The 20,330-nt window shown below is 48.0% G+C and overlaps 1 protein-coding gene across 7 annotated transcripts in view; it reads right to left on the reverse strand.

The window, feature by feature from the left end:
• The window catches only part of ZFYVE27 (zinc finger FYVE-type containing 27), a gene marked incomplete at its 5' end in the record, with an annotated part of 138,002 nt that overhangs the window by 12,978 nt on the left and 104,694 nt on the right, over window positions 1-20,330 (reverse strand). For 6 of the 7 annotated variants that reach the window (XM_082424114.1, XM_082424115.1, XM_082424116.1 and 3 more), the window contains 2 exons: window positions 66-224; window positions 4,212-4,337. In XM_082424114.1, coding sequence (XP_082280240.1) covers window positions 66-224; window positions 4,212-4,337 — 285 coding nt within the window. Of the gene's footprint in view, window positions 1-65; window positions 225-323; window positions 464-4,211; window positions 4,338-20,330 lie in introns of those variants that run through there. The other variant, XM_082424117.1, reaches the window with a different exon arrangement.

Below are 20,330 nucleotides of genomic sequence, written 5' to 3' on the forward strand. Positions count from 1 at the left end.
TGGGGAACCCTAGGAAATCCCTGAACAGAGGCCCAGAAGGTGGTCCCATTTCCCAGCAGCCTCACCAGGGGCCCACTGGCCGGCAGCTCTGTGCCCTCGCACGGAACAGCTGGAAAGGATATAACCCTCATCCCACGCTCCACGGGGTCTGTGAGCAGGAGGCCTCGGGGGGCAAAGACCTTCTCGTTTTGCTCCTGGATGTATCGGGAGATCTTCTTGAGGACCTGCAAGGAGAGGGACCGGTTGAGGATGAGGGTGGAGCACAGGAGCCCTGGGGGAGGGGATGCGGGGCCGTGGGGGAAGGAGCCACCTTCTCATAGTGGGTCTCCATGCAGAGGAAGATGAAGTAGGCCGTGGCACAGGCCAGGCAGCCCTCGAGGTAGGAGCTGCCCCCAATCTTCTCCGCCTCTGCGTAGAAGCTGTTGAGGGTCTTCACAGTCTCCTCAAAGAGCTGCCGCTCGATCTGGAGGGAGAGAGGGACAGGGAGCCAGGCCCAGGTCAGCCTCCCTGGAGGTGGCAGTGGTGGGGCCGCACCAGCGTTGGGGTTGGCGGCACACAGGCAAGACCGGCGAGGCTGCAGGTGCGCATGGAGCGCCACACAGGGAGTCAGGAGACCTGGGGTCCAGTCCAGACTTGGCCATCAGCTAGCTGTGTGACCTTGGACTAATGACTTAACTACTCTCGCCTCAGTTTCCACATCTGTAAAATGGGAGTAAGAATGACTACTTGACCTCCTTTGGAAACAGAAAACTCCCATGAAATCCAAGATGTGAATATTTTCTGCAGCGGATCAGGCAGGAGTTCCAGTGACTTTGCCACACACACACACACACACACACACACATACACCATTGTGATGGCTGTGAGAGGGCTCAGGACCTGATGAGTGGGGGCTCTCCACGTTTGGAGAGCATGAGGCTGATTGGGTAAGACCTCAGGAGTGTCTTTCCAGGAGGAGGCACTTCTTCCCAGTTAAGAGGTCACCCAGGGGACTTCCCTGGTGGTGCAGTGGTTGAGAATCCACCTGCCAATGCAGGGGACACGGGTTCGAGCCCTGGTCCGGGAAGATCCCACATGCCGCGGAGCAACTGAACCCGTGAGCCACAACTACTGAGCCTGCGCTCTAGAACCCACGAGCCACAACTACTGAGCCCGTGTGCCAGAACTACTGAAGCCCTAGTGCCTAGAGCCCGTGCTCCGCAACAAGAGAAGCCACCACAATGAGAAGCCCGGGCACCGCAACCAAGAGTAGCCCCCGCTCGCTGCAACTAGAGAAAGCCCACACGCATCAACGAAGACCCAAGGCAGCCAAAAATTAATTAATTAATTAATTAAAAAAGAAAAAGACAGGTCACCCAGAACAGGACAGCCCCGTGCCTTTGGACAACCGAGAAGCTATCCTGCCTGCACCCATAACCATAATAGCTAATATTTATTAGGCACGTTCTATGTGCCAGGCACTTTTTATATATTCTTTCGTTTAACCCTCATAACAATCCTATCAGAGAAGTACGACTCCCACCCCCATTTTACAGGAGAAGCCTGATGGAAGCTCTGCTCTATGGTCCAGACCACCATCATCTCTGACCTCTTTAAGTGGTCTCCCTGCCCCCAGCCCTGCCAAGGGAGACTGTTAAAGTCAGATCATGTCATAACTCTGATCAAGAGCTTCCCAAGTCTCCCCATCTCTCTCCGAGTAAAATCCAAGGAGTCCTTACATGCCTGTGAGGCCCTCCAGGGCCCGGCCCTGCAACTCCTCTGAGCCCATCTCCTGTTCTCTTCACTCCAGCCACACCGACTGCCCACTGCTTCCTGAAAATGCCACAGGTCCTTTGGGCCTGTGTCCTCAGCTGCAGTACTTTTCCCCAGACAACCCCTACCCTGGCTCTTCCCTTACTTCCGCTTAGGTCTCGCCTTTTCTGACAGCACCCCGCATCCTCTGCCCAGCTCCCCCTTTGTACTTGACCTCCTCTCTTATATTTCCAGTATTTGTTACCACCTACATATTTTCTTGTTGCTTTTTAAAGTTTTTTTGTATCCTCTAATAGAAAATAAGCTCCATGTGTTCACTCCTACATCTCCAGTGCCCAGTGCATTGTAGGTGCCTAATAAATACTTGCTGAATGCTGTGTGAACTGGGCCAAGTTTACACAGCTCTGACCTGAGTCTGTGCTCTTCACCATGCAGCCCTCCACTGGAGCCTGGAGTGGAAGGTCATGCTCCAAAGTCAGTAGGTATCAGAGTGTCTCTCATCCCATTATTTACATTCTTTAAGCACCCCCTTCCCCACTCACCCCCACAGGACCAGAACTGCCCATCACATAAGGTTAGGGACCTCCCATTCCTGTCTAGGACAAAAGCTCTCCCCCCAAATAGTCAGAAGCTTTGGAGTTCCCAGCCACTACTTCTATAAAGATCTGGAGTGAACATATAGAGAAAATTATGTCCATCCTGATAGTCAGAAGCTTTGGGGTTCCCAGCCACTACTTCTATAAAGATCTGGAGTGAACATATAGAGAAAATTATGTCCATCCTGTCTGGGACCCAAGCCCTGCTGCTGTATCTCAGGGATCACCCCCGCCCCAAAGGACAGGCATGCTAAGACGAGATCTACATCGCTCCCCCAAAACTGTTTAGGGGTCAGATCAGCAAAGGCCACCCCTGCCCCACCCTCCCAAACTCATTCAAATCTGCCTGGGCTGCTGAATGAAAGGTCATGGTCCTTCTTCTGCCCTCCCCCAACCCCAGGCCAGTTCTAAGGAGGCCTGGGATGAGGGCTACATACACCCAGGACCAGGAGCAAAACTCAGCAGAAGGAGCTGATGCCTTGCAGGGGGCCACTGGTCCATGAAACAACCAAGTAGCTGAGCTGGAGCGGGAGGCTGTGGGCAGAGCCCTTGGCTGACGGCCTCTGATGCCACCAGCAGACCCTGTGAGGGAGCATCAGGCTCTCCCCTCTGTCCGAGGTGGGGAGAAGGAGGGAAAAGCACCCTCCAGCCCTTCCTCCAGGTCTCTAAGCTTTCCCTGCCAAGACTCTGATCACCCAGGCACCCAGTTTTATCTATACCCACTAAGGAAACAGGAGTCCTGTGAAAAAGCAGAGAGTCGGACGCCAAGGCCCTTTCGGCCCTCAGTCAGTTTGGCACGTCACTTCCTCTTCCTGGCCCTGAGTTTCCTCTCTTAAATGAGAGGATGAACTAATGCAATGCTTCTCAAACTTTTATGCACATGTGAATAACTTCAGGATCTGGTTAAAATGCAAATTCTGAGTCAGTAGATCCAGGGTGGAGCCTGAGATTCTGTGTTTCCAGGGGACGTTGACGTTGCCTGTCCACAGACCACAGTTTTGGTTCAAGGGCGTAGTTGTTCTCAATTGTGGTACACGCTAAAATCACCTGAGCAGTTTTTGAAACATAGGCATACTCAGGTCTCGCCTCCAGGAGATTCTGATTCAAATGGTCTGAGAAGCGAGAGGGCGGGTCCGAGCAGCAAAGACTACCACTGTCCTATTCTACCCAAGCTGACGCCCTGCAAGGTTTTTTCAAAAGCTCCCGGGTGATTCTAACGGGCATCCCAGTATGAGAATCACTGTACTAGGAGACCAGAGATTCTCAAAGTGGGATCTGTGAATCACCCAGTTCCACATCACCCGGGGATTCCTCGTTAAAAATTAAGATCCTCAGCCCCAGACGCACAGGTGAACCACCCAGCGAAATTTAAAGCAATGCTGATTCCTGGGCCCCAGTCCCAGACACTCTGATTTAATTGATCTTGGGTGTGGTCTGGGCATTGGGAATTTTTTTTAAGCTCCCCAGGAAATTCTAATGCACAGCTGGGGTTGAGAAGTGTTTCTAAAAAGAGATTCCTGAACCCAGTCCTGCAACTGAGTCAGCATCTCTGATGACACCTAGTATCATCCAATAAGCAAATTCCAATAAGAGCCAGGAATTTGCATTTGTTTGACAAGCTCTCTAGGTGATTCTCTGAAATTTGAAAGCCACTGAACTAGAAAATCTCTGAGGTGTTTCAGCTCTAACTTTCTAGGAGGTGACAGCAAGACAGTGTTAGGGACAATTTTTAGTTCTTCCACCTGAAGTGGCTGAGCAAGTTGTTTCCTATACTATTTTTTTCCCGGAAAAATATACGTATTCTAATAAGCCCCTCAGTTCCATCATAGTCTATGATCCAACTTTAGGAGAAGACATCCTTACCCGGCTGTCCAGCTCTGGGGGGAATTTGGTCTGGAACTGACAGATGGTCCCATCGCTGTAGTCTCTCTGGATAAAGACCTTGGTGGCCAGCGAGGCACTTCGCCGGAGCTCCTGCAGATTGTGGACCTGGGGAGACGTTCAGGAGACACGCACTCAAGGTGATCATCCTTCTAGGTTTGTCCAAGACTGAGGGGTTTATTGGGGTGTGGGCCTTTCATTGCTAAAATCAGGAAAGTTCCCAGCAAACCAGGACAACTTGTCCATCCCACAAATGTTCAAGGAAGGTTGCGGGAAGCAGGCTTGTTGAGTTTACTCCAGAAGATGCCTCTAGCTATCCCAAAAAGATCTAGAAAAAGCCTGAAGCAGGGCCAAAGCTGAGCCAAAGTGAGAGGTTCTGGAACCACCAACAGAGCCAGGAACAAATTTTAACGAGAGGAAAACACTTCCTGGTGGCTGGCCCAGATCCTCTCTCTCTCTCTCTGTCTCTGTCTCTCTCTCTCTCTCTCACACACACACACACACACACACACACACACACACACACACATGCATGGTGGGGTCTTTCACTCTTTCATTCATTCAGCAAGTATCAAATGTTCACAGCTTGTCAGGCTGTGGCTTGGGGACCCCAGCACTGGACAAGACTGATGCCTCGGACCCATCCCGCCTAGTAGAGCTGACAGGGTTGGGGGAGGGGAGCTTGTGGGTCAAAGGAAGATGTGATGCGCCCATGAACTCAGAGGGAGACTGGGGTTCAGGCCAGGTTATGGCTTAAGTCAGAGACACCACAGATTGTTTCCACGTCCAGCACTTCTCATCACAGGAAAGAAGGGGCCCACGGTCATCCAAATTTCCCAGAGAAAATTGTGGATAAAGTGGGCTGAAGCCAGAAAATGAAGAAATCTCCTGCCCTGGTAGGAAGGAGTGGGGTGACTTCTGTCCCTTGTCCACACCTGCAAACTTGACGTTGACACAGACTCTAGCATTTCAGAGAAGTGGGCTCAATTCCACAGAAGAACAGGGCCTCTTTCTTCCACTTCCAGCCTCCATCACCCACATTCGAGACAAGCTTCCCACTGGGTGAGATATTCCAGACATTGGAACCACGTGGAGCCCAAGCCCCAAAGGCAGAGTGAACACAGCCAGTTCATCCTGTGTAATTAAGGTGAATCCATTCAGTCACTCAGCTTTCATTTACTGAGTCCCTACTATTGCCAGGCTCTGGGGATGCTGAGCAAAAGACAGTCTGTGAGACCCAGGGAGGAAGACAAGTAAATATACAATGAATCAGACTGTGATAAATGCTGCCCAGAAGTAGCATCTCCCCCAGAAACGCTTTCTCAGAAAAGGCTCCCTGAGGTCTGTGTGGAGTCATAAAGGAGCTACCAGCGGTGGGGGGGTGGGCGGGGAGGGGGGGTGAGGGAGGGAAGAAAAGGCAACCCAGAGGGAGGAGATTGTGCAAAGTAACGGAGACAGCAGAGAACAAGGTCTACTCCAATGACTGGAGGCAGATTTCAGCAAGACTGAAGTTGGTTTGCAGAGCAGATAAGAGCAGTAGATGATGAGAGTATAGAGAAGGCAAGGGTTAGATCACAAAGAGCTTGACAAGTTCCTACTAGAGCGGAGGGTTTAAGATAGAAGATACTTAAATTGCTTAAGAGCTGGGGGAAGAATAAGTAAAGGGAGAAAGGTTTTCACTGTAGCAGTAGGATCAGATGATAGGTAGATCAAGGTCCTGGGATGGTGCTAACAAGACTTTCCTAAATCCAAGTGAATTTTGCTCTATGGAAGAGTGTGATTCTAAAGTATTGTGATTGGATGAAATAATGTATAAGTGCTCCTACAGTCCTTGATTCCCCTAATCAAGGTTTTAATTGAAGGAGTCCCCTTGACATTTAGTAGGATCCTATGATAGCTTTGAAAAATAAAAAATGCTTTGGTAATACAAAAATGTTATTCATCAGTGTGTCTGCTCTGTCTGGTTAAGGTTTCATATGGTTGTATTTTTGAAGGAAAAGGAAGGGGCTGTGACCTTCCTCCGACCTTCTAAACCAACATACATGAGCCTGTCGATCTTGAGGATGGTTTCCCCTAGCCCCAGAAGGATCATTCTGGTAGCTTCATGATTGGTGCATGGGAAATGGGCATGACTGGGGTAGGGGGCCAGGTGGAGGGATGACTATCTTTGTAGTATTCCAGGGGAAAATTAAAGTGGGTCTAACTTAAGAAAAATAATGGTGAGAATGGAAAGAAAAGGAAAGAACAGTGCTTCAGCCATTCTGAAATGGGCTCAGCTGCTTCCCCTCCAATATCCTCCTTTGTCTGTGACTGAATGCACACATACTGTGTGCTACCATGAAGGTATATGTCTCTAGTGACTGGCTAGCTGTTGACTACAGCCACTTCTTCCTCCTGGTCACACAGCTAGATTAATTCCCAGCCTCCCTTTCAGTTAGGTGTGGCCATATGACTGAATGGAATGCGAATGTAAGTGATGAATGTCATGTATAGGCTTGGCTCATAAAGACCACCACTCCTCTGTGATTTTTTTCACCTCCCACAGAAACCAAGAGAGCCATGTGTTGAAGATAGTGGAACCACAAGCTGAAGAGAGCCTGGGTCCCTGAATCACTGCCTAGAGGAGAACCACCTGGAAATAAGCCTCTATTTTATTACACCATTAAGATTTTAGGGTGCTACCTTACATAGTACCATCCCATTTCCTTTTGGCTTTTATCAATGTGTTCTCAAGTAGCCAGAGTGGGAGGGGTCAACACCCTTTCCAAACCCAACAATATCCTGAGCCTTAGAACACTGTCCTGGCTCTGGATGACTAGGCATCTTCTTCCCTCCCTGGAGAGTGTTTGTGGGGTCTTGAGGAGTTGCTAGAGGATGGTATCAGACACACTTTATATGCCAGAGCCCTAGTTTCCCAGATCTACTTAGAGCACACAGACTCTAAGACTCTAACTCATCTGTAGTTAGTGAAGAGTAGGATCTAAGGCAAGGCAGGGTCTCCTGCCTCTTACTTCTCACCTTCCTCAACCCTCCCCTCCCTCCCATCACCATCCCCTAGCTGCTGGCAGCTGAGTTAGGACAGGACCAAGAGGCACTGCATGAGGAAGAAAGAGAAAATCAGTGGTGAGATCTGCTGACACCAATTTTTGAACTGTGTGGCAGGGCAAAGGAGGCTGCCAGGAGAGTGGGTATCCCAGGTCTCACATTTAGGGTCTGTACACTTGACAGAGTCACGTTGGCAGAGGTGGGAAGGAGCAAGCACCGGAGTGCAGATGAGCACTCCCAGGCAGGTCGGACCAAGACAAACAGGAGGCCCCATCTGGCCCACATCTCCATCCTCATTAAAAACCAACTAATTCCAGAGGACGCATCTGAGACTCAACTCAAGAATCAGAAGGTTCAGCTGATGAGCCAACACCATCCTCCCTGGCTGGGGTGTGGAGGAGGAGTGAGCATCATGAGTCACAGGCAGCCGAGTCGGGCCTCAGGATGGAAACCCAGGCGCAGGGCCTCCTTCTCAGGCTGCACCAGAGCCCCAGCCCAGCCCATTGTCTGCTGCTTGTTAATTTCATGCCTCAGAGATCAAACCTCCAGTGCCTTTCTTGGCTAATGCTACTTGGGTGCATTAAAAAATCTCTTAGGGGCCAAACTCCACCACTTGGACAAGCCCCTCCCAGCCAAGCATTTCCCAGTTGTCCTTGGCCATCTGGACTGGTTTCCGGGGCAGACCCTGCTCCCATGACACACATTCGCAGAGGTTTGTCACGCAGGAAATGGGCTCATTACAGTTTTCCAAATGAGGTCAGTGTATGGCTCAGGAGGCTTCATCCCTTCTCTGAGGTCCTCACACACACCCCTCCCCTAACGCTAACTCCTAAACAGAAATTAAGGAGTAGAAAATATCCAGTTTCCATGCTTTCCATCCAGGGATCCAGGGATATCCAATCTTTCTCAATTCTCTCCCTCTCTCTCCTCTCCTCCTCTCAAAACACTTTCTGCTGGAGCTGAGGACCTCCCATTCAGAATCCTAAGAGGATGGCCACAGGAGCTTGGCATGAGGTTTGCCTTCTCCCAACAGGTTTTTCCTGGTAATCTTAACTCAGTCCTAACAGTAAGAACAGCCTGGGGAAAATGACTCGCTCTGCAGCCCAGATAATGTGAACGCCCTGGGCCTTGGCAGAGCTAAGGCTTCCTCCCTCTGTGCTGCCATCAGAGTCCACCCAAGGCCAAACTGGGAAATGGGCAATATTTGTCCTCGGCCCCTCAACCCTGTGGGCATTCCTCCATCCCTCTGCCCTCAAGCTGAACCAGCCAGGCCCGTCAGGGTACCTGAGTCCCCATACTCCAGACCTTCCTGAACTCCTTTGCATCCGTCCCCCATCAGAGTCTATGTCAGGACCCCTAGTCCTCTACTCTCTACTGGGCAACACAGTTGGCTAATTGGATACACCTGGATGCAGCAAACAAAGCACTGGCCAGGGAGGCAGAAGACTCAAGTTCTAGTCCTGGCCCTGCCACTTTTTAGCCATATTTTCTTGGATAAGTCTCAGCACTCCAGTTGCATCATCTGTAAAATGGGATAATGATGCCTTCCTTGGCTCCTTCACAGGGATTAGGCAAGCTTCTGAGCCTCAGTTGTCTCATCTGTTAATTGGGGATAATGACACTATCCTCGCCTACTTCACAGGGTTGCTCTAAGGCTCAAAGATCACTCGTGTGATAGTGCTTTGTATACAGGAAAATGCTATATTCGCAGAAGCATTATAGCAGAGCTAACAGCAGGCTAACAGCAGCCTCCTGGAAACACTGCCTCGACCTAGAGATGTAAGCCTGCTGGTTAGAATCTGTGAACCATAGCAGACCTGAGAGGGAGATTTGCTGGGACAAATGGGCCTCATCACAGATGTGGCCACCTTCTCTGCCCACACTGCTGGCCCAACTGTGCCCACGTGTCTGAAGTCTCCCCTTCCTGTCCAACACCAGCAGCCTCTCTGCTGCAGTCTGCCAGCCCTGTCTGGAACGTGACCAGCTCCTTGGCCATTTCTCCTTTGTTCTTCCTTCTCTTCTCAGTATCTCTGGCACTTTCTGAGCACTCTGCATTCCTCCACCCTAGAAACCAGGCTCCATGGGTCTGCGCAGGGCTTGTCCCCTCACAGGGTCCTGAGGGACGAGCTCTCCTAGCTAACCCTGTGCCTTGTCAGAAAGCCGAGTGATGCCAAGCAACTGCACCTTGTTCTGTGGTGGCGACGGCAGCAGAATAACAACAGTAACACTTGGTACTGATGTCACGCTGCTCAGCAGGATGCCCAGAGGCACTGCATAGGATCATTCAAAAGCCTCTGCTGTCCCCCTGGCTTGTGTTCCAGCTGGGTGGGAAATGGGGAAACACCACAAAAGAAGTCAACATCAGAACTGGGGAAATCTGGTGTCCTGGGTTCCACTCCAAAATTCAAAGAAGAAACTTTCAGCTCTGCTGCTGACACGCTGTGTGAGTGTTAAATAGGTCCTCCCCTTCATGTATTAGCTTTACCACTTATGAAGTGGGAATATAAAGAGCTCCATTTCCCTTGTGAAATGAGGGGGTAGAGGAGGTAATTCCTGATCTCTTAAGCACTGCACATAGATCCTGCCCTCAGTCAATAGGTCCTTGGTTCAGCTTTCAAGTCCCTTGAAGGTGACACACCTATAGGCACACCCTGAAGAAGGCAGCTCCTCCCATCAGACACAAGGGAAATGCGGTCTTCTGGTACAGGAAACTCAAAAGGGGTGAAGAAGCAAGAAAGGGTAATATGCAAAATTGAACTGGTGCAGGCAGCTCATTAAAACCAACCATTTGGGGTTTTGACCTGAGGATTCTTTGTCCCCTCCTGTCCCCCTGCCCCCGCGGAGGAAATGCGGATGTGAAGGTAGGTCTGTCATCCCTTAGCCAGGCTTTTGGGCTCAGAAGCTGGATGGCTGCACCACATAGCAACAGCAGCCAGCCGCCTTCTCTCCCCTAAAACTGGCTCAGGCTCGTCTCCAGCCCTCTAGGGAAGTGGTTTCAGGACTTGCAGTCCATGGGAAGGGGAAACCCCAGGTGAGGCCCCGGGAGCAACCCTGGCACTAGTGCCAACAAGTGGTGCGGACAGCTTCGGGACTCCGAGGGGGAAGATTGACACGCCAGGGGTGAAATGAGCTCCAGTGAGGAGCCCCTCCCTTCCCCCCTGCCACTTCGCCCCTCCCCCACGCCTTCCCTCCGGACCCCATCCGGGAAACCACCCCATCCCATCCTACCCCACCCTCTGTCTTCCTTCCCCGCCCCTAGCGGGGATCTGTTCCCACAGCAGCCGGGCACTGCCTGCGGGCCGGTGCTCGCTCCCTACCTCAGTGGCCATGTTCCGGGGGCGCTGACAGCGCCGAGCAGCTGCGGGGCCCGTCGAGGCAGGGTGTCCGCCGTGCTGACTCGGGGAGCAGGTGGGCTGGCGGCAACGAGGCGGGGCCCGGGGCGCTGTCCGCGGTGCTGATGCGGACGCCGCAGACCCGTGCGCCCGTGGGCTGCTGGGCGGGCGGGCGCCTAGGTCCTGGAGACGGTCACTGTGCTCTCCGCGGTGCTGATAAGGGCGCCGGGCCGGAGAGGCGAAGCCTCACCCGAGGCTCTTCCGGGCCCGATCGCTGGTTGCCGCTGCTCTTGCACGCAACGGCCCGGTTTATCTTTAACAGGGGCGGCGGGCGTGGGGGCGGCGGGGGGTGGAGGGGGGGGAGGAGGGGCCAGGCGCCTCGGCAGATCGGGTGGGGAAAGCGGCGGCCCCGGACTCCGGCGCCCGCCCGCCGGAGAGGAGCCCCGCCCGCGGCCAGAAGCTCCGCTCCTGCCCGGCCCGGAGGCCCCGCCTCTCCTGCCTGCCCCTCCCCCTAGTAAGAGAGCCAGGACCTCGGCGCTCGCTACCGAGGCCTCCAGGGACTTGCAGACTCGGAGGAGAGAGAGGCAGGACCGCTCTGGGGAAAGACACTCCAGCCTGCCAAGGCTGAGGGTCCTCGACTCGTTCGCAGGCCCCCAGGTGCGGGCTCTTTACCTTTCCAACACCCTTCTTCCCAACCCCTCCCCCATCGTGGCCCAGGCTGCCTCGTCTGTGTTTTTTTTCCTCTTCTTTCTCTTCCGTTTCTTCTCTGTGGCCCCCTCTCGAGGCTTGCATGGACGTTCCCTCCTCTCCCCTCTCTCCTTTTCACTGCCTTGAACCCTATTAGCTAGAGGAGGCTGCTGCAGACCGCAGAGAATCATCTCCTTTCTTTAAATATGTACCCTTGTTTCATCCCCAGAGATACCCTGGGGTCCCTTCTTTCAGGGAGCTCCAGAACTGAAGCCAGCCTCTCCTTGCTGCTTTTCCTGGCCCTGCCCCCAACCCTTACTCTTCCCTCTCTCCTCTGAAATCCCAGAGTTGACATACACACCACCATCACCAATCAAAAACCACAAGCAGATGGTGCCAAGTGGGTATGCCCACTCTCTAAGGATGGCAGGTCTGGCTCTAGTGCCTCTTTCACATTTTCGACATCACACCTTTCTACCAGATGACCTATCTATTTGCTTAATAAACAAAAAGGAACTACCAACACAGGTGCCCTTTCACACACCCATACACCCCTTGGTCTCTGAGGGGAAGCTGGGTATATGTTCCTCCACAGCTCACAGCTGCCTAAGGGTCAACAGGGGCAACCCACACACAGGGAGCCATGGGCAGCCAGCAGACCTGGGTCCTGCCTCAGGCAGCATGACCTTAGGAAACTACTTCACACCTGACCTTCTTTCTGTAAAATGAGTGTTGGACTTCACTAGACTATTTCTAGGGTACTTTCTTTTTCCTCAACCTTTTATTTTGAAATTTTCAAACATACAGAAACATTGAAAGAATAGTACAATAAACTATACTATCCACCTAGCTTCAACAGTTGTTAACATTTTGTCACATTTGCTTGATAGATAGATAGACACAGAAACATAGAGATATATTTGGCTAGATTATTAGAAAGTAAGTGACAGACATTGTGAGGGTTTATTCTTAAGTACTTCACCATGTATCTCCTAAGAATAAGGGCATTCTCCTACCTAATCACAATATTATTATCACATTTTTTTCATTATTACAAACACAAGATTTACTGGAAATTATCAGTGTTACCGAAGATAGCCACAAAGATGATACTCATACTAGCCACAGCATGTTGAAAGACTTTTCTTTAGTGTTGCACATTTTCTCATATGTATGGTCCACAGAAGCAGAAAAGTCCATATTTTATCTATAAACCTAAGATACGTATTTTCAAATTTTATCTATAGCTTTAAAGGGAGAGAAGTTTCTATTTTGATGCCACCATTTCGTTTCACATGATCAAAACTGTTGACAGGAAAGCTCCCACTATCATGCTTATTATCTTCATCCTGGCTTACCTACAGTCTTCCAAGTTTTCTCACTCAGAGACACCAACTTGCTGGTCTTTTGGAAATATTGTTTTCCAGCACAAAATACAGCCACCCTGGTCTCTGATAGGCTTGCTATGGTCATTATTTCTCCAACCTGCTCTTGGGGGAATCTCCACAGAGCTGGCTTTTATAAGATTCTTCAGATTTCTTATAAGCAGTATTTACATTCATGTAGAGTGGTATTCCTCAGGTTTTCCTTCCACGTGACTTTTGCTCAATGCTCTTCATTTTCTTGATATTGATGTATTTGGTCATACCAAATTTTTCACAGCTTCCCTCAAGTGTCTTTTTCACTATCATCATCATGGGATACCAAATCCAGCATTCATTTTGCAACCTTCAAATATTTTTCCTCAGGGTGGAAATTTCTCATGCTTGATCACAACCCAAGGATAATTTGGTCCATCTTTTAGGGTTTCATAGCCAGAGTTACACACAATGCAGAGTACAGAGCCAGGAATGTATGTTCCCTTTTCCTCCAAGCCAATGACCCACATACATCTTAGCAAAACCTATTATCACACTTTTAAAGATTCCATATCATCTAATATTCTAGGATAGCTTATTGCCCCTAAAACACATTAATAGCAATGACCCCTCAGAACTTCCCCCAGAACATCTCATTTTTAATAGTTAACATTTATTGAGCACTTGTGTGCCAGACCATATCCTACATGCTCTACATGTATTATCTTATGTAATCCTCACAATTACTCTTTGAACTAAATGCTATTATTATCATTTTATTATTCCCACTTTACAAATGAGGAAACTGAGTGAGTTACCTAAGGTCGTGTGGCCTGTAAGGAACAGAGGCAGGATTCAAGCACAGCCAGTCAAGCTCCAGAGCATGTGTGGTTGATCCTCCCAGCTGAACCGCCTCCCTCCAGCACACTGTAGACTATAAATTGGCAGAATATACCCACATCTCCAGCTGCCTATTTCACAGATGAACACACTGAGTCCCCAAGGATAATGACATGCCAAAGAAGTTAAAGGCAGATTTTCACTTCACCTTATAGTCCAGCAAATGATTTGGCATCAAGGAGCAACCTGAAAATATCTGTGAATCCCATGGTGGTCTCTGGTAATAAATAAATGCACATCTGATGATCTCCATGTACACCTCTCCCAGTTCCTCACACGTGGTTTCGATCATATGAATTAGACAACTATCTGGAAACCACTCTCTTCACTTGAAGACAAGATATCTGGGTGAGTGCATTCAACCAATCCATTCATTCTATGTATATTTGTTGAACACCTACTATGTATCAGGCACTTTTCTAGGAGCTTGGGATACAGCAACGACTAAATGCACAAAGACTTTGTTCTTATTGAGTGTATATTAGTGGGATAACAATCAATAACAGATTAGCAAATAGTATAAAATATGTCAAGTTGTAATCATCACTAAGAAGTAAAGTAAAGCATGGTAATGAGAGAGAGAGACGGGGGGAGGGGGTATTTCAGAAAAAATAGTCATGGCATGTTTTTTTGTTAAGGTGAAATTTGGGCAGAGGCCTGAAGGAAGTGAGAGAATTTAACATGCAGGTATGTGAGGGAAGAGTGACAAAGCTTAGAGGACAGAGTACAAGGGCTCCGAGAAAGGAGTGGGCTTGGCGTGTTCAAAGAATAGCAGGGAGACCAGTGTAGCTAGACTGGAGTGGGCCAGGGGAAGAGAGATGGGAGCTGAAATCAGAGAGGTAGCAGGAGCCAGGTTTTATATGACTTGTAGGCCCTCATAAGGATTTTGGATTCCACTCAGAAAGTGAGATGGCAAGCCTTAGAAGATTTAGAGTAGGGGCGTGGTATTATCTAATTGCAGTTTTTAGAGGATTACTCTGGATGCTAGGGTTGGCAGGGAGGCAAGGATAGAAGCAGTGAGGCCAATTAGGAGGCTGTTAGAGTAGTCCAGGCGAGATACGGTGGTGGCTTAGATTAGGGAAGGATCAGTGGGGTGAGAAGTGGCCAGACTCTAGATACAACTTGGAAGTAACGCTGAAAGGACCTATAGATAGATTGAGGTTGCAGTATGAAAGAGAGTTAAAGATGATTCCGAGTTTTGAAGTCTCAACCACTGGAAGAAAGGAGTTGCTATTTACTGAGGGAGGAAGACTAAGGGCTGAGTAGGAATGGGGAATACAGAGTTTGGATGTGCTTAGTTGATTTAGGATGGAAGTTTGATATGCACGTTATACACCTTAGTAGAGTAGGAAGTTGGGGTTCAGGGGAGAGGTAGAGGGCTGGAAATATAACTTCAGGAGTCATCAGTATGTGAATGGTATTTAAAACCATGGGTCTAGATGAAATTATCTAGGAAGTGAGTATAGCTAGAAAAAAATGTTTAAGAACTGATCCTGATGTAAACTGATACAGCCACTACGGAGAACAGTATGGAGGTTCCTTAAAAAACTAAAAATAGTATTACCATATGACCCAGCAATCCCACTACTGGGCATATATATACCCTGAGAAAACCATAATTCAAAAAGAGACATGTACCACAATGTTCATTGCAGCACTATTTACAATAGCCGGGACATGGAAGCAACTTAGATGTCCATCAACAGAGGAATGGATAAAGAAGATGTGGCACATATATACAATGGAATATTACCCAGCCATAAAAAGGAATGAAACTGAGTTATTTGTAATGAGGTGGATGGACCTAGAGTCTGTCATACAGAGTGAAATAAGTCAGAAAGAGAAAAACAAATACCGTATGCTAACACATATATATGGAATCTTAAAAAATGGTACTGATGAACCTAGTGGCAGGGCAGGAATAAAGACGCAGACGTAGAGAACGGACTTGAGGACACAGAGCTGGAAGGGGAAGCTGGGACGAAGTGAGAGAGTAGCAATGACATATATACACTACCAAATGTAAAATGGATGGCTAGTGGGAAGCTGCTTCATAACTCAGGGAGATCAGCTCGATGCTTTGTGATGACCTAGAGGGGTGGGATAGGGAGGGTGGGAGGGAGGTGCAAGAGGGAGGGGATATGGGGATGTATGGATACATAGATTCACTTTGTTATACAGCAGAAACTAACACAATATTGTAAAGCAATTATACTCCAATAAAGATATTTTTAAAATAAAATAAAATAAAGAGCCTATCCTGGGTACTTCGTTACTTACAGGTTGGGAAGACAGAAGGATTCTGAGAAGAGTGGCCAATGAAGTAGGAGGAGACCCAAGAGAGAGTGATGTCCTGGAGCCGAGCAAAAACCTGGTAACAGAGCCTTACCATCCGCGTGGAGTGCTGCTTACATGTAGAATAACATGAGGACTGAGAAATGACCACTGGACTTGGCAGCAAGGTCACTGGTGACCTTGATAAGAGCTGTTTTAGTGGAGTATGGGGATGAAATTCTGATTAAAGTGGGTTTGAGAGTCACAATGGAGGAGAGGAAGTAGAGATACTGGGAGTGTAGACAACTATTTAGAGACATTTTGCTGTAAAGGAGAGCGAAAAGTAGCACGGTGGCTTGAGGGAGAAGAAGCCAAGGAGGTTCTTCTAAGACGGGAGACATTAGAGCTTGCTGTTTGCTGATAGGAATAATCTACTAGAGAGGGAAACATTGATGGCTCAGAAAAGAGAGGGTTAATTGCAGAAGCAAGCCCTTAAGAGGTCAGCAGAGGATGGGCAAACATGGAAGGGGTGGCTCTGGAAAGGAGCACAGACAATTTTCCACCACAGATACAGTGGAAGAAGCAGAGTAAAGGCCACAGACATAAGTGGGTTAGGAGGTTTTGTAGTGTAAGCAAAGACCTGAGCTCTACACCTTATTCCTCTTCAACTAGCTATAGACTTTCATGCTTCATGGCCTTTCTCAACAAGTACATTCAACCATTATGTATGGAGAGTTTGCTATGTGCCAAGCATGGTGCTGGCACCTTCCCGTATAGCCCAAGGAGAGTTCTCCTTACCACTGAAATTACAGGACTAGGACTCTAGAGAGAACCTTGAGCTCATCCACGCAAAGATGAAGGATCCCTTCTAATATCCAGCTCCTCTGACTGGAAAAAGACATTAACAGCCTCAGCCTTTTATCACTACATTGCCTCCAGGGTTGTTCTAACAGTCTTGACAGACCTCAAGTCTTGGAGGCATCAAAGGGGAGGCTATGGAGAGAGATCCACATTCGGAGTGAGGAGAGTTTCATACTGTGCTAACTTGAGGCTGTGATGGGATACTACAGGATGGGATGTTCCCACACTCCAGTCATTTGGGCTTTAACTCTGGAGGCAGGAGAAGATGCTGAGATTTATTCAGACTGATCATTATTACCCAGCTGCCTTGGGACAAACCAGTTGTATGCAAGAGCCTAGCTCTTTGATGTTTTTGTCATAAATTAATGTTTGCCCACAAAATAACATCAAAGGAGATCCACTAACTAATTCAGTGTTATCATCCTCTAATCTTCAGCTGCACTGGAAAGTCTCCCCAGAAAGGACCACAGCCAGAAAAAGAAACCAACTGAGAGATTTGGAAATCACGATACCTGCAAAGAGATGAGAGGGAAACGAACTCCTACAGACTGTAGGGGAGACAGGGAAAGAGCTAGCAAATCTCAGGGAAATGAAGAAAAAGCAGGAGGGTGATAGAGATTCTCAGCACTTGGGTCTGGAAGGAAAACAACTGCATGAATGCTTGGGGGGAAAATTGTGGTCTGAAAAGTCTTAAATGGTGTCATCTCAGAGCACACTGTGGAGACTACGAGGAACTGTGCGGTAGGAAACCGTGTCCCTGGAGTCATATGACATGGGTTTCAACCTCTGGCTTCTGCTGTTCACTACGTGATCATCAGTAAGTCTCAATCTCTCTGAGCCTCAGTTCTCTGATCTGTAAATTGGTGGCAACAAGTCTCCCTCCCCAGACAGGATCCCTCCAAGTGTAGCCTACTCTTCCAAATCTGGTCTTTCAAGAGGACAATGGGAAAAGATTTATTTAGATGCTTGCTAAAGATCCTCCCACAGCAAAGTTTCTTCCAGGCCAAGCAAGTTTTCCTAAAGCACAGAAAATAATAGCAAGCATGCTTTTATTTAATTCAGTGAGCAGACGCTAAAAACCCACTGTATGCCAGACAGAAAGATGACCATGGGATGTTTTAAACCCCTCAAGGACACCAAACTATAATCAAGTGATGGCCAGGCTCTGTGATAAGTGTTAAGGTGAAGACAGTTTCTTCGGAGTTGGGGTCCAGAAAAAGTTTTACAAGCTACATGACATTTGAGCTTGGACTTCAAGGATTAGTGTCATATCCCCGGACAGCAGATGAAAGAACACAGTGTGAAAAGTCAAGAAGGCATGAAAGTTTCCTGGAAACACAGCACCTCTGGAACTTCAAACGCAGGAAAGCAGCTGCCAGGCAGCAACAGGGATGATTGCAAAGGCCCTAGAAACATGAATGGAAGAGACCTGCCCTAAAAATAGTATCAGAGCAGGCAGACCATGACACATGTCTGTAGGTGGAGTCACTAGGAGGTGACTAAGCTAACGGGGGGTTGCCTCCCTTTTTTCGTTCATAGCCTCTCTCCATCTCTCTCTCTCTCTCCCTCTCTCTCTCTCTTCCTTTCTCTTTTACAGGACGTGGAGTGGGAGGCAAGTTTCTATAAGAAGAATTCACAGCTACCCCAGGAGAAACCGCCGCAGATACTGGGACTATTAGCTAAAGCGCATCCCTCTCATTATGATAGCCACCGTGCTGGAGGCCCGGCAGAATTCCCAAAGAACCCCTGCTCTGAGAGTGGCTCCAGAGGTCCTCTGGAGGAGCAGTTATCGACTGCAGGGCCTCACCTCCATACCAAGCAAACTGGCAACGAACTCACCAGTCACTTCAAACCATAGCCAACTGGGGTGAGACTGCAAGGCTTCTAAGTGATGGAAATTCTTTGAGGAAGTAAATAGGCATAAGCATAAAGGGTAATAGATGCTTATAAAGGATCGTTAATTATGAGCGCCGAAAGGGATCATGGAGCTCAAACCAATTTCAGCTGCAGAAACTTTTGTTCAAACAAAACCTTGCATGAAAGTCAGGTATAAAAAAAATCAAAGAAAGTGGATTTGCATGAAAGGGGGCAGAACTTACCTACTCTCCCACCCCCTCACGCCCTATAGAAGCCCCCAAGACACCCCTCTGTGGACTTCCCAGGGCTCAGTAGGATGCGGTTTGTTTTTTTTTATTTGTGAAAGTAACACATGACTATAATTTTAAAAATCCAAACATACTGAAAGGCTTATAATAAAAGGCAAGCGTCCCCTGCCTACTCTATCTTACGCCTTCCTACCTCTAGTCATTTCTTCGGAAGAAATGACTTTTCACTCTTTTAGCTATTTCTGCTTTGAATTCTGATTTTTCAGAAGTTTACTTTGCTAAATGATATGCCTGCAGTTCTATTTCTTGATTTATTAACTTTAGAAACCTTGTCCTGTTTTCTGCAGTGACAAAAGAGAACTTAGCTCACCCTGCTACCCTCACACACCAATATAATTACAGCACTATTTGAACTTAATTTTTATTTTTATCAAAGTAATACATGCAATTAGTTTAAAATTCCAACCAGGGACAAGGGTTTATAGTAAAAAACAGAAGCCCTGTCCTGCAGCCACCATGGAAAGCTGTATGGAGGTTTCACAAAAGACTAAAATTAGAACTACCATATAACCCAGCAATTCCACTCCAGGGTATATATCTGAAGAAAACAAAGCACTAATTTGAAAAGATACATGCACCCCAATGTTCATAGCAGCATTATTTACAAGAGCCAAGATATGGAAGCAACCTAAGTGCCCATCAACAGATGAATGGATAAAGAAGATGTGGCACATATATACAATGGAATACTGCTCAGCCATAAAAAAGAATGAAATATTGCCATGGCTGGATCCGGGGGGTATTATGATTAGTGAAATAAGTCAGACAGAGAAAGACAAATACCATATGTTATCACCTATACTAGAACCTAAAAACTAAAACAAATGAATGAATATAACAAAACAGAAATCAGGGACTTCCCTGGTGGCACAGTGGTTAAGAATCCGCCTGCCAATACATGGGACATGGGTTCAAGCCCTGGTCCGGGAAGATCCCACATGCCGCAGAGCAAATAAGCCCGAGCACCACAACTACTGAGCCTGAGCTCTAGACCCTGCAGGCCACAACTACTGAAGCCCTCACGCCTAGAGCCCATGCTCTGCAACAAGAGAAGCCACTGCCATGAGAAGCCCACACACCACAAGGAAGAGTAGCCCCCGCTCACCGCAACTAGAGAAAAGCCCGAGCTCAGCAACAAAGCCCCAATGCAGCCAAAAATAAACAAATAAATAAATAAATTTATTTAAAAAAACAAACAGAAATCAACTCACGGATATAGAGAACAAACCAGTGGTTACCAATGGGGAGAGGAAAGGGGAGAGGGGCATAATAGGCATAGGGGATTAAGAGTTTTTTACACAAACTACTATGTATAAAATAAGAAAGCTACAGGATATATTGTACAGCACAAGAAATATAGCCAATATTTTATAAAAATTTTAAATGGAGTATAATCTAAAATTTTTTGAATCAATATGTTGTATACTTGAAATTAGTATAATATTGTAAATCAACTATACCTCAATAGTAAATAGAATA

The sequence above is a fragment of the Balaenoptera physalus genome (genome assembly GCF_965194825.1).
Source record: "Balaenoptera physalus genome assembly, chromosome: 14".
NCBI lineage: Eukaryota > Metazoa > Chordata > Mammalia > Artiodactyla > Balaenopteridae > Balaenoptera > Balaenoptera physalus.